This window comes from Panulirus ornatus, chromosome 30 (assembly GCF_036320965.1).
Source record: "Panulirus ornatus isolate Po-2019 chromosome 30, ASM3632096v1, whole genome shotgun sequence".
NCBI lineage: Eukaryota > Metazoa > Arthropoda > Malacostraca > Decapoda > Palinuridae > Panulirus > Panulirus ornatus.
In genome coordinates, this window is record NC_092253.1 from 2,240,221 (window position 1) to 2,255,000 (window position 14,780).

General features: G+C 44.1%; 1 protein-coding gene across 1 annotated transcript in view; it reads left to right on the forward strand.

The window, feature by feature from the left end:
- Positions 1 to 632: 632 nt before the first annotated feature.
- LOC139758250 (uncharacterized) overlaps positions 633 to 14,780 on the forward strand; it is a 20,030-nt gene continuing 5,882 nt past the window's right edge. The window contains exons 1-9 of the mRNA XM_071679459.1: positions 633 to 1,833; positions 2,276 to 2,446; positions 5,425 to 5,597; positions 6,433 to 6,465; positions 7,130 to 7,311; positions 8,176 to 8,272; positions 11,055 to 11,249; positions 13,318 to 13,368; positions 13,985 to 14,092. Of these exons, the coding sequence (XP_071535560.1) occupies positions 633 to 1,833; positions 2,276 to 2,446; positions 5,425 to 5,597; positions 6,433 to 6,465; positions 7,130 to 7,311; positions 8,176 to 8,272; positions 11,055 to 11,249; positions 13,318 to 13,368; positions 13,985 to 14,092 (2,211 nt within the window). The remainder of the gene's footprint in view (positions 1,834 to 2,275; positions 2,447 to 5,424; positions 5,598 to 6,432; positions 6,466 to 7,129; positions 7,312 to 8,175; positions 8,273 to 11,054; positions 11,250 to 13,317; positions 13,369 to 13,984; positions 14,093 to 14,780) is intronic.

A 14,780-nucleotide genomic window follows, 5' to 3' on the forward strand; every position in this document is an offset into this window, starting at 1 on the left:
GTTATCTTCTACATGATAAAAGATTCTTTCTGTTGCTATTCCTCCCACACTGTCTTGTCTCCTGTTTACACAAAAGCCACTATTTTAATGTCATAGAAGAAAGTTTCAACAGTATACTTATGAATTTCCATATACTTGCAGAACAATTAAATAGAATTCATACGACTTTACAACGTTGAGGAAATTATTTTTTGGGAGAATAAAAACTGTTTCATATTCTCATTTATTAGATCTTCTGCAAGTTTTTGTAGGCCGGAATTGTTTTCCACAACTTAAACGACAAAATATACTCACATTTCCCGAAAAGATTTAGTTGTTCTTTGGTATGTCAATACGTCGCGTGATATTCATTTGTTTCCTTTATATCAAAGTCCTGCCTCATGCATACTATTTGATTCTTTAACATTGTGCTCCACTTTCATATTAGTTATTTGTCCTCTGATCAAAAAATATTGTTTCTGTTTGTTATCAGTTTGTTATCAAGTTTTGAATATATATATATATATATATATATATATATATATATATATATATATATATATATATATATATATATATATATATATATATATATATATATATATATATATATATATATATATATTCCCATTTTCTTCCTCCATCGTTCCAGCATGACGCGCAGGAGGACTTCTGCTGTGACTGTGTTCTTCAGCATCACCCTGGTTCTGGATCCCTGCAGGATCCACAGTGCCCACCCGTCATCCCATGTTGCCACTTCCCGAGGCCCCCCACCGTTGGATCATTTCCAGGAACATCCAGATATGATCTGGGAACTTCGGGGTCAAATCCAAGAGCTTCCAGGTAACGAGCAGGGGCCTCCAGGTTATGTCCAAGGGTCTTCGGTTATCATTCAAGATCTGAGGAGTGACAGAGAGGAGCCCCTGAGTGACGCTGAAGCTCCTTCAGATGGTAACCAAGAGTCTTCGTACAAAGTCCTGGATCCTGGACGTATCATCTACAAGTCCACTAAGAGCCTCTACCAGCCCTTGGAAAACACCGAGGAACTCTTGTATGAACCTCTGGAGGAACACCAAGAACACCAGGAAGACATGCAGGAATCTGTGCTAATCACGCACAATCAGGAGAAACATATTGAGAAACTTCCAGTCAACATGATGAGATTTCAGGAGAACATCCAGGCATACCCTAGAAACATCCTGGAACCATCACAAAGCAACAAGGAGACACTGGAAAAGAATAGAGAAAACCTACGTAACATCCAAAGTCCCACGATGCTCTCCATGAAGTCTGGTCACGCACAATTTCGTTTACGCCAGTTCCAGCCGCCTACAAGCTACATCATCAATTCGTTCCCGCCCCAGAGACAATCACTGGTCGCTTCATCACAACGCTCGACCAACATCAGAAGTCCCGCGTCAGACACACTGGAAAGTAGAAACTTTCAACGGAGGCGTTCTGGTCACTCTGATGTTGAGGTTTTAGACCACAGGAGGAGCTCCAGTCACTCTGAGGCTGACGGTGTAGGACGCTGGAAGCGTTCCAGTCACTCTGTAGTACCTTCTCATCAGAAACAACAACAGAAGGCGAACGACATTAGATCAACAGCCAGTCAGTTCCAGATATCTTCCAGAGCTTCAACTCAGGATATAGACAGTCGCAAAGATCTGGACAAAGCAGTTATGAAAGACGAGACGAACATGAACAGTATTCGTTCCCGCGTGAGGTACGCCCAACGTCTGAATGAATCGCTGAAGAGTCCGACCACCAGCGTTGAACATCCGGGGAAACTGGAAACCTTAAGTAACCTGGGAAATCATCGTTACCGTCAGAGAAGAAACTCAGACAACACAGGTAAGGTCGTCCATAAAGTCATGTTCTGTTTCCTGTTGTTGTAATTGATCTGGAATGCTGGAAAATTAAGATGAGATTTAGAACTGTTCTTTCCATCACCTACACCAAGGTTCCTTAATCAAATCAAGATCCGACAGTAAAGTCAACTAATGATACCTCTTGTTCAGTCTCCTTATGATTAGGACGATTCACATTTTCTTTCCTATTATCTTAAGCGATATATCTATCGCTGGTGATGAATCTAGAGATTGTTCATAATTTCTGTATAAAGTGCTATGAAATAACAGACAATTTTCCCAGAGCTTCGTGACGTAGGAAAAACGTAGTTTGAGGCAGGTGGAATAGAATGATAACTCAGCTTCCTATTTTTACGGCTTCTCTCTCTCTCTCTCTCTCTCTCTCTCTCTCTCTCTCTCTCTCTCTCTCTCTCTCTCCCCGGCAGCCCAATCAGTCAGCCCCCAGCGGGAGAAGCCAGAGGTCAGCGACAACCGGCACTCGACCTTGTTTCCTGCTCCTCGCTCGGACAGCGGGGTCAAGCTGGGTCGCTTCCTCATCGACGTCCTTGTCACCACAGGTCACGTGGACATCCACATCGTGACCAACGGTCAAGTTGGTGGGTAATGGGGGAAGGCGGGGGTGGGGGGTGGGAGGGTTTAGGGTGAAGGGTCAGGCTTAGTGAGGGAGAGCTGGGAGAGATGGGTGCGTGTAGGGAGAGACAGTGGATGTGTACGTTCATATTTCTAGCTCTTCCAGTCTGACCTTAAACTTGACTTGTTTGCCCCTACACTGCAGAGTTAGCTCTCTCTCTCTCTCTCTCTCTCTCTCTCTCTCTCTCTCTCTCTCTCTCTCTCTCTCTCTCTCTCTCTCTCTCCTACAGATGTTACTCCTGTCTCTCCTCCCGAGAACTGGCTGCTTGTGTGTCCCCCCGCCCCCGCCATTGGCTAGGCCACGTAGGAGCACCACCCGGTAAGCCACAGCGTCCTCATGATCACTGCTGTTTGGCACGTTGGCAAGTCGAGGGTGACGTGATGTTGTGATGTTTGTTTCGTTCCATACATCCCTCAGCTTCAGAACTCTTTACCTTCTCATGTCTTTGAGAACAGTAAAGCTCTGTCTTTTCCTTTTTTTTTTTGAAAGGCAGATCTTCCCTGACTTCCTCCGCAACACAAAATATTTTCACCTTTCTTCTTCTCGCGTCTTTCTATCGTCAGTCTTTTCAAATTTCATTCAAGATCTGGGATGTGGGAGGAATTCTTCCCACGTCCGGAGACTGGAACATGAAAAGAGACCGGAGCATAGTTCCCCCTACAGCCATTATCAGCCAGTGTCAGTGTGTCAGTCTTCGTCAGCCTCCACGCGACGCCTCTCACTTTATCAAAGAAAAAAAAAAATAAGATATACGGAATGAATGGTTAACGAACCAAGTTTCTTTCTACCATGGAAATAATTTTTTTCTACGATTAAGTGATTCCCGGGAATGTAATACAGATTCCCGATAATGGGAATGGCCGTGACGGCTGGAGGGAGAGAGAGAGAGAGAGAGAGAGAGAGAGAGAGAGAGAGAGAGAGAGAGAGAGAGAGAGAGAGAGAGAGAGAGTGTCCACCTCTCGCCTCTAGGCAGCGCAAATCAGCCAAGCAGAATTCGACATTGTTTCAATAGTTTCCAGTAAGTTGCCAGTTCGGGTTCGGTTCCAGTCTTCCAGGATGTCAAGAATTTCGCTGTTAACATCCCCCCCCCCCCCCCCACCCACCTCCAGGCTGGAGGAGGAGGAGGAGGAGGAGGAGGGAGGAGGGAGGGAGGGAGGGTTGAGCGGGCGGCAGCGCCAGGTATGGACAAATTGTCAAGAGTAATTTCCCTTCACACGACAACTGTGTGTTGTCTTTCCAGATATGAATGGCGTTATACGACAATGAATCAAGTGAGTTACATTCGTATTGGTAATCTGAATTTAATGAATATATTTATGTGGCACGAATCTATATACAACTTAGGGTATTAAGTGTATGTGTTTACCATTTTACCATCAATCTATATATATATATATATATATATATATATATATATATATATATATATATATATATATATATATATATATATATATATATATATAAAATGTTTGTGTGCGTGTGTCAGGTATGTAACGAGAGTTAGGGATATTGTGTTCCCCATTTGAAAGTGCCACACTTTTAAACCCAGTAGAGATGGAAATGGCTATATCCACACAGCACCACCAAGGCTCCATCAGGTTTGTGTAAAACCTATCTGACGTCAAATGTGACAACAAGAAAAGGTTGGCCAGCGAATGATTCTACCAGCGACCACCACCACTGCGGCAAATGGAGGATAGGACATTTGCGCCACAAAAACCTCGAATATCTATTTTCTTTATTTCTTCCTTTTTTCTCATATCTATAGGTAACTGAAGAAACTGTTCTCCCGCAGGATTCTGGGCAGTACGTGTTTGCTCCTCAGGGTATAAACAAGGGACATGCTAGTCAGATAAGTTAACCATAAGTCAAGTAATTCATTTGTTGACAAATCAGTCAAGGATATGATCCTCAGGGTAACTGAGACAGGTTTTCCTCCTATGATGAGGTCTCCAGATATGGAGGAAAGTCTTCATCCTGGCCTTCCAGGAAACATCATAAAGATGGTGAGGAAGAGACGGGCAAGCTAGTCAGGGTGGAAGAGGACATAACAACGTGAGAAATTTTCGAGAAAGAATCGTCTTCCTCTTGAAACGAGAGTCAGTACGTTCAGAGAGACCTGAGAGGGTGAAGAGTTCCAGAACTTTGTGGTGAGGATAGAGAGAAAATGGCCCACCACAGCGGAGGTGCTTGTAGTGATAATGTTAGGTAATGGCTTGTGGTGTGTGACTTGGTCTAACCGACGGTTGAGGGACAGACACAAGCAGCCACTCCTTTGGAAGAGAGATGAAAGTAATGTCTGTGGAACAGGGAATTAGATTCATCACTGAGGCATAGTGTATGTAAGTGGGCCTCATTTAGCAGTGGTCCTACTGACGGATGAAAATGCTGGCGTATAAGGTTACTGACACCCCCCATGCTTGTGATCTGCCGACCTGTTGATAATCAGTGATTTTTCACTCTAGAAGAAATACTGAGGGTCATGGGTATTATAGGTCTACTGACAACCAGTGATGTTAACCATAGGCCTACATGGCAGACATGGTTGGACAGCGGGTAAGTGTGTGACATACGTCAAGGTCATCAACAGATTAAGAACCTGACCTGACTTGATCGAGTTGTCGTCACAGAAGGTCACCTCGTGTGTAACCTCATATGCAGTGGGGAAAGTGGCTTGACCTTTGACCTGACCTTTCAGAATCTGGTAAAGGGTCACTTCATCACAGCTTGCAAATAAACAGATCTGTGGAGATAAATCTATGAAGTAATTTAACTTCCTGTAGCATTCATACTACTCTGGTTTATGTCTCCTTTATATAATCTTTGTTATACTACTACACTGCTACTACTACTACTACTACTACTACTACTACTACTACTACTACTACTACTACTACTATCACCCCCCAAGTGACCCCACTCCCCCTTGCCATCACACAGTACGCGGGCTGGACGTGGTGGCCTTCATGTTGACCAGCCGTTATATCCAGATTGAGATCTGGACGAACCTGGTCAAGTTCCTGACGCACCTGGGCCCGACAGAGGGCTACCTCAGCACTGACCAGTTCATCGTCTACGGCTCCTCCAGGGACGTCCTTACCATCATAGAGCAGGTCAGGCTCACTCTCCCCTCCACCCCTGCCTGTGAGAGGACGATGGTCGTGTGTGTGTGTGTGTGTGTGTGAGAGAGAGAGAGAGAGAGAGAGAGAGAGAGAGAGAGAGAGAGAGAGAGAGAGAGAGAGAGAGAGAGAGAGAGAGAGAGAGTAACCCCTGAGTGATGAGGGAGAGGTTTATGTCATGTAAAGTTCCTGATGTGTGAGAGGGAAAGGAGGAGAGAAACGTGTGAGACAGAGAGGAAAGTTTAGTCAGTTTTGGAGGAGGGAAATGCAGTTCAATAGACGAAGTTTCCTGAAGTATAAAGTTTATTTCGGGTAAAGTGAGGCTTGAGAACATAAGTTGAGAGATCTAAGTTTGAAGGACGATTCTAAGTGTAAGGTAAATACTCGTTTGTAAGTGAGAGTTTAGCCTGATGGGGTAAAACACATGAATACAAATATTCTTAGTCGTGAAAGACAAGTTGTGAAGACAAAGGGAAATCCAGTACGTATTGTGTTACTGTGTTAAGGGAAAGTTAATCATTAAAATGGTATACGTCCCCTTCTTGTGTGTGTGTGTGAGACGAGGGTTAACTTACATGTGTTTGACACAACTTTGATCACATTTGACATCTCTAATGAAGGGGAAACACGGCTCTCTCTCTCTCTCTCTCTCTCTCTCTCTCTCTCTCTCTCTCTCTCTCTCTCTCTCTCTCTCTCTCTCTCTCTCCCCAGCTCATACAACAACCTGGTGCTTCTCCTTATCACTGGCCACATCAAGGTACACAAACGTGATCATCATTGGCTGCAGAAGTTCCTGTTGTACTGACGTGTCTTGACTTCCTCCCTACAGAGACGAAACTTCATGGATGTCATCAACACTGGGGTGAGTCCACTGACGTCACTGTGTACTGTGTGGTGATGTAATCAACACTGGGGTGAGTCCACTGACGTCACTGTGTACTGTGTGGTGATGTGATCAACACTGGGGTGAGTTCACTGACGTCACTGTGTATTGTGTGGTGATGTCATTAGTGACGTAACGTAGGGACATCGGAGTTTCCTGGGCTTCACGAAGCTAACTCCCAGCTTTGATATCCTGATGTCCTTGTTGACTACTAAGGTTGATTGCACTCCTTGGCTTCACTTGCTTTCAATATCCTGTGTGTCACTTCACTTGTAACACCTCGACCAAATGTTTACCTCATGTACGAATCAAGTTGGTTCTTGTTCGATTCCTGAACGAAGCAGCAAATGTAACTTCATTATAGAACAACTAATTCGTAGATTGGGTACTTGGCGTACCATTTAGGTTCGAACCCGCCGCTCAGAGACTGGGAGGAGGAGTCGCTGCCACTGAACCATCGAATATGTCAAAGTAGCGACCCCCGCACACTTATTACTCTCGCTACAGTCCACGTCACACTCTACCTACCCAGCAACCAACCACAGGCTGGGATAAACTGGCAGCGCTCCGCTCTCTGTTTTCCTGCGAGCGAGGGTTCGAGTCTCACCTGTGTGGGGGGAGGTAACCAGTTCGTGTCACACAGATAACCACGTGGTACTACGTCTTGCTGGATAACACAATGACCAACCAGGAGTTAGCGGACGCCCTTGAGGAAGCATCACTGGCCCTGTTGCTGCGCCCCTCGCTCCACAGCAGCCAGTACTGGGCGGCCTTCAGTATGATCTCGCCAGGGGATGGCACCAGACACTTCCGCTACGTGGGGAGGTGAGAAACGGAGGTTGGGGGCGGAGCTAGTGGCGCCCTCGAGAAGGTAAGGCAATGGGAGGTTAATGGGTCGTGGGGTTAATGGGTCGTGGGGTTAATGGGTCGTGGGGTTAATGGGTCGTGGGGTTAATGGGTCGTGGGGTTAATGGGTAAGAGATGGTGGAGGAGGTAAGGATGGGAGGCAAGGACGTGAGGTGTAATGATGATAACTAAATGGGTAAATATGTATGAGTGTGAATGATTAAGAAATGTAGTGAAAAAATATATACTGTTACAATACATAATGGGGGTAAATACCATACCATTCCTATGTTTCGTTATCATTATCATCATTATCATTATCGTTATTACTGTCATTATCATCATCAAGACGCAAATCAATGACTCCTTTCATGGGAATTCTACAGCTTCGAGACGGCGGCGCTCCACGCCAGAGTTGGGAAACGAAGTCCTCTGTCACAAGGAATTACAGTACATGAGTGTACTCCTTTCTATCCACTAACGGTGATACAGCCTCACTGAGCATGACTTGTCCCTCACAGTATATAAACATTTCCCGACAAAGACCGGTAACGTCCGTCAATGTATATATAAAATGTATATACAAAAAAAGGCTAAATCTGAAATCTGAATTAAGTCAGTTGTTCTTACACTGGTAACCCTCTTACTCCTGGTGTACAGTGAGGCCAGTTACCAGCAGCCAGAGAGAGAGAGAGAGAGAGAGAGAGAGAGAGAGAGAGAGAGAGAGAGAGAGAGAGAGAGAGAGAGAGAGAGAGAGAGAGAGAGCACACCAGGTACATCGTCACACCTCACCCCATTCCACATATGGCCGGATGACGTCACCTTTCCCCTATCTCATCTCAGGTGGATGGAAGGGAAGGGTCTGGAAGTCAGGCGAGAACTATTTCCAGCTCGATCCAGGAACTTGTGGGGCCGCTCGCTCCTCATTGGTGTGATAAACGTAAGTACATGTATACCCTGATATATATATATATATATATATATATATATATATATATATATATATATATATATATATATATATATATATATATATATATATATATTCTCTCTGTATAATTGTTTATGCTGCTATCTTTTGATGTGCTATCTCTGCCATTTTCTGTATTAATGACCAGGTACGCCATTACTTTGTATACGTTATCATGATAAGCAATATGTTGATGGTGTATCATAAGCAAAGTGAATACTCACTTTCAAATCCCGACTTATATTCATGATTTAATCCTAACAGAAGTTATACTCAAAGAATTAAAGGTGAGTGACGTCAGTTCAGAGAGAGGATGGAGTCAAAGCAGAATGGAATGTTGAGTGTAAATGACAACATCAAACTTAGGATCAAAACCTCTTCTTATCATCCATTTTGACCTAGGAATCGACGGTAATGCTTCGAACATTTTTGTTATCTGTTGTCTTGCTCATTCTCTCTATTCTTCTTCTTCATCCTCCTTCGTCTTCCTCCTTCAACTGTTTCTCCTCTTTCTCGTCCTTGCTTCTCTTCCTTCTTTGACTCCGTCACCATAATCCTCCTGGATACACTGAAACGAAGATTCGTTCAGACTAAGTGAAGCAGTTCCGAGACGCCGCGAAAAACGTATCCAAATGGCATAGAATTCAGTTCTGTTATGGAAAGAAAAATGATTTTCTTTCGGATGATCTGCAGTAAACAATATATTCAAGTAAACTCTTCAAGAATTTCAGTGATAGAGAGAAATGAAATGAACCGGGCAGATAAAAGAGATAAGGAAAATAAGGGAAATACGTAGTTCCCAGAATGCCTCCAATCAACCCCAGTGGAAGGAGTCGAAACACTGTGATGAGGAAATATACTATAAGAGGAAATATGACATAACAATATCATCTCGGATTTACGACATGAATATTAGAATAAGGTTAACAAAATGGACAATAAATCTAAGAATGACTGTTAAATGAGAGAGAGAGAGAGAGAGAGAGAGAGAGAGAGAGAGAGAGAGAGAGAGAGAGAGAGAGAGAGAGAGAGAGAGAGAGAGAGAGAGAGAGAGAGAGAGAGGACGTCCACTAAAGTTGATCGTAATTCTTCAATACATCTCAATTCCACGTTGAGTACAACAGCTCCCGTCGTCTGGCAGGACGTCCGAAATGTCATCACCTTCTTAATCTGCAGCTCAGCCACGGCACTTGTGGACACGACACCTGGCGGCGGGGGTGCGAACCCTGGCTGTATTACCGACCACATATTAGCCTCACCTTCAGCCGGGAAAGTATTGATTTGGACGTGCGGTTGAAACCGTTTGTACGCCAGGCCACGGTGCAATCCTGGAACAAGACGGTGCAACCTTTTGAGAAGGGCGGTTAAGATGGGGTTGACCTCCGACCTGACCTCCTAAAGCTTTGGTCGAGTCAAAGGCGAGGCCATGGCATTATAAGCCAAAAGTCGTACCATAGTCATCAAAGGATCGTACCTGTTCTGCTCAAGGATCGTACTGTCATGCACAAGGCAATCAAACCCCCCTGATGAAGTACAGAGTTGCAAATCTCATTATCAAATTCTGTTTCAAGCCTTTCACGTCATCAACACATATTCCTAGCCTCTGTACACAAAGCCTCTGCCCGGAGCGATGCGATCTGGGAGTAAAGAAAGATATTCAGATGTTTCTTAAATCTTCGTCACATAATGTCATATCATGTCATCGAACACTTACTTTATTCAAGGTAGAGTAGCGGACACCGATCGTGTTAGTTGTCTGTATAAATGACTTCCTCTGAGGCAGTTAACAATGTTCATCTGTCGTGGGAGGTGATCAAAAGAGAGTTTTTTTTCCCGTCTGTAAGATTAGTGTTGAGGAAGTAAGTGGTTTTGAAGGGATGTTAGATTATTTGAATGGAGAAACTAGAACGCTCATGATTCTGTCTGAAAAGACTTTTTCAACAAAGTATCGTCGCGAACTTTGTTAAACAAGTTAAAGGTAAAAGAATGTTGCACCAAAAAAAAAGAATATTCTTGCTCTTCTCTTTTTCATCCTTTTCTCTTAATCTCAAATTTATCTGGTACCATCCCCCCCCCCCTCTCTCTCTCTCTCTCTCTCTCTCTCTCTCTCTCTCTCTCTCTCTCTCTCTCTCTCTCTCTCTCTCTCTCTCTCTCTCTCTTCGTTGAACGTCTCTCACAGGACTTGTTCTTCATAGACTATGCTGAGCTGTAAATAATATGTTGATGGTGTGTGATAATGCTATTCAAGATTGGAAATATACAGGAAGAGTTTACTTTAGTTTTTGTCTAGTTTTCTTTTAACGATATGGGTAGCTGGAATCCTTCCTCTCCTTAGAACATCATCTGAGAATGTAATCAGGATAGAATGTATTTTTCACTAACCTTTTTCGTAAAGATATTGTTCTTGTGTGCAGTATTTTCCTGATGGTTAATGCTCCATAGCGACTGGTGGTTGGTTGGAAGGAGCCTTCTGCTTTAAAATCCTGACTTCATCTCTAGAGATTAGAAGTGTTGGATAGCACTGTCGTCCTCCAGCAGATAACCTCGTCAGCAGACCAAGACGTCTTCTGTTATCTGTTCTTCCCATGTACTGTCCTCCAGCAGATAACCTCCTCACACACATACAGTCACGTCTTCCATCCATCCTCCTCATAACCTCCCCTGTCCTCCTCTTCCTCACCACCCCTCATAACCTCCTTCGTCTTCTCCCTCACCACTCCTCATAACCTCCCTCGTCTTGTCCTCCTCACAGAAACCCCGTGTTCTACAGCTACGGGAGGTTGCGTCCAACGCCTCTGCCCCCACCATGCATGGCTACTCCTACGCCATCCTACAACTCCTACAACGGGAGCTGAATTTCAGCGTCGTGCCCCGGAGGTTCAGAGACTGGGGAACCCCAGGAAGAGACGGGTCCTGGGACGGTGTCATAGGAGCTCTCATAAGAAGGGTTATAACATTTCCCTGCTCTCCCTCCTCCTCTGATGTGTGTGTGTGTGTGTGTGTGTGTGGGAGCTTGACTGAACCATTTGCCACTTTTCCTTACAACTTCATGTTTTCCTCTACTGACGATGGTTAACATCTTCATCCTGTCTTTCCTTCCTCACAACCACTCAACTCTCGGGCAAACTGTCTACATATCTCGTGAGCAAGACTCGTCCTTATGAACGCCAGTACTATCTAGTCTGATCTGGTCCCCATTACGTGGTCTACAAACCCCAGGTCATCCCCTTGTGATGGTAATCCATCAAACTATGTTATTCTTTCCATTTGCTCCTACTTTCCCAGTACGTGTGACACCATTCTTCTCTGTGCTACACGCAGGAATGATCTCGTCTCTGGTATTTCTGGATATCCCTCGTTCTCTGCCTTCTTGGCTTTATCTTCTGTTCTTCGTTGCTCTGTCTTTGATCTGTCTCCTGTGAAGACAACTGGTGTAAACAAGTCCCTCAGCATTCCTGAGTGCCACCATCTCTATCTTCAAAAGTTATATGTTCTGGTCATCTATTTTCTTTTATCTTGATTCCATCATTTTTCTTTTTATCTCTGACGCTGCATTTACCACGTCTGCAGCCACTAGTAATCTTCTCCTGGTTATCTTATTCCTTGGGTGACCTCCGTCCTTTGTAGCGATCCGCAGTGCATTACGTCTATCTTCCTCCTCCTTCACCAACTATTCTAATTTTGGTTTAGTTCAACTCGTTGGGGTAAAACCCACGGTGGAGATTCGTTCACTTTTAATCTCTGGACCTTATTTAAACCTGTCTTATTTCCTTCATCCACTTGCGTGGAATACACAGCACCTTACCATACATCATATACACAGCACCTTACCATACATCATATACACAGCACCTTACCATACATCATATACACAGCACCTTACCATACATCATATACACAGCACCTTACCATACATCATATAGACCCTATACATTCCCCTGATAATTCTCTTCCGGTAAACTATATTTTTGAATCCCTAAACAAGACAGACGAGGATAACATTTTCATCTATATTTTCCTATAGAATTTCTATGGCAGTATACCTTCGACGTTCAACATGGAGCTCCTTCGTTATTTTCCCCGTTGGTTGGTTGTTCTGCAGAAGATGGTAGGTGGGGGAGCGGGTGCTTTTTATCTCTGTCATTTGTAGTTTAGACACCTCAGGACAATGGTACTGTCCTCCAGCAGACAACCTCGTCATAGAACATCACGTCTTCTGTGTTCTGTCCTTCCTTCTCTTTATTTTTCTTTTGTCATACGCCGTTATATTTCTGTGTCTCTTCCTCTTATCTCCCTAGACATCTCTTCCTTTACACCGTCTACCATCCTTTGTGTCCCACCTCATCTCCAACACAATTTCCTGCTCTCTCTCTCTCCTCTTCTCTCCACCATTTCCCTCAACGGTCTTTGATGTCTGTTCTGTGACATTGCCTTTGATTCGCCTATTTCCTGGTCTGCTCGAGATGACCCTCTAAGGTCTTATTGTGTGTGTGTGTGTGTGTGTGTGTGTGTGTGTGTGTGTGTGTGTGTGTGTGTGTGTGTGTGCGCGTGTGCGTGTGTGTGTGTGTGTGTGCGTGTGTGTGTGTGTGTGTGTGTGTGTGTGGAAATTAATCCCCCAGGGAAGGTGAGGGGAAGATGAGACAAACAGACTTAAGTAAATAACACAATTATGTTTGTTATTCATGACCTGACAGTGTATTTACTTTGGGATGAACAGTGGCTCCTCTGGTAATGTGTATTTGTACAAAGAAAATCTATATAATGTCACTGAATTACATTTTCTTTACTCCATTTGACTTTTGGAAGAACATATTTCATAAGGACTAAAATATACCTAAGTGAATTATATTTCCTTCGGATCTTATCAAAGCACAAGACTGTGTGAAGCATGAGTTGAACACTTTCTTGTCCCCCTCAGTCAACAGAATCCCTCCCCGTGCCACAACTTGCAACACTGTGTTACTTGCAACACTGGTTTTCCCAGCTGGTATGTAAACACTGTGTATCTTCCTCAGGAGATCCACTTCAGTCCAATGGATTTCACGCCGACGAAGGAGAGTCGTGAGGTATTATACTACACCAGGTTATACATGAATACATATATATACATACATTCCCATACATAACCATGTCTCTCTGTGAATTACGAGGAGAATGAAAGATTAGCTTTCTCACATTATTCCTTTTTTTTATGTTCTATCAGCAACAAATTCAAGATAGATATGGTATGTTTACAGCTTCAGATGTAATTCAATGTGTTGATTGATGCTAAAGAACATAATGTAATTGTTTTCTTGTCGTAATACGAGCGAATAATTACCTTCTTTCATTAAGACAAAAGAGAGTTACTAACTTTGTTGATTAAAGTGATCATATGTGGACTATAGATGATTAATCTCTCTCTCTCTCTCTCTCTCTCTCTCTCTCTCTCTCTCTCTCTCTCTCTCTCTCTCTCTCTCTCTCTCTCTCTCATCTGCTCCGTTCTATCTGTTTCTCATCTGACTTCACCCTTCTACTGATTTGGTTCTCTTTCTCTCTAACTGTCGCGTCATTCTATTTCTCTTCCTGTTTTCTATTCTCTTCCTCTTCCCACACTTCCTTTTTACCGTTTGCTCTCTCTCTCTCTCTCTCTCTCTCTCTCTCTCTCTCTCTCTCTCTCTCTCTCTCTCTCTCTCTCACCAGGTGATCGACTTCTCAGCCTGGGTGAGCGAGGACCCCGTCATCATCGCGTCAGCTGCTCCACAACCAGAGATCAGACCATTCCTCCTACTGGAGATCTACCATCCCCAGGTCAGTCACTCACCACCCAGCGGCGGGCTGGTGGTGCCAGCCGAGGGTGCAGAGCAAAAGGGAGATCTCCTCTCTCTCTCTCTCTCTCTCTCTCTCTCTCTCCCTGGGTCACGGTGGGGGAAGGGAAGGAAAGGAGAAGAAAGGGAGGGTGTGCATAGTGGGTGTTGAGTAGGTAGGAAGAGGAAGAGGAGAGCACGGAAGATGGATCTTATACATTTAAGTCCAGAGGTGTAGACGAAGCGCTCTCATGTACTGATAGTTTAAAAGCGGAGGCGAGATGAGGAAGGATGGAGGAGAGAGAGAGAGAGAGAGAGAGAGAGAGAGAGAGAGAGAGAGAGAGAGAGAGAGAGAGAGAGAGAGAGAGAGAGAGAGAGAGAGAGAGGGGGGGGGGGGGTTGTCGGGTGTCTGGCCCTTTGAGAGGAAGTTATGCCGACGATAATGCTCCACGTTTCGCAATTCATGGACACTCTCAGCTTCACAGGAATTTCTGAACAGTACACTTTCCTGGCAAGCAGTTACTTTAAAAGCAAAAAAAAAAAAAAAAAGAGTAGACATTTATACATGACTTTTCCCTTTATGATCCTGGTATTAGACGATTTTCCTCTTCCTTTTAACTGACAATGTGGCTGATTAAAGTCTCAGTTCTTGTTTCGTTTGAACATACGACCTTCCTGCAGCAAAGAAAAAG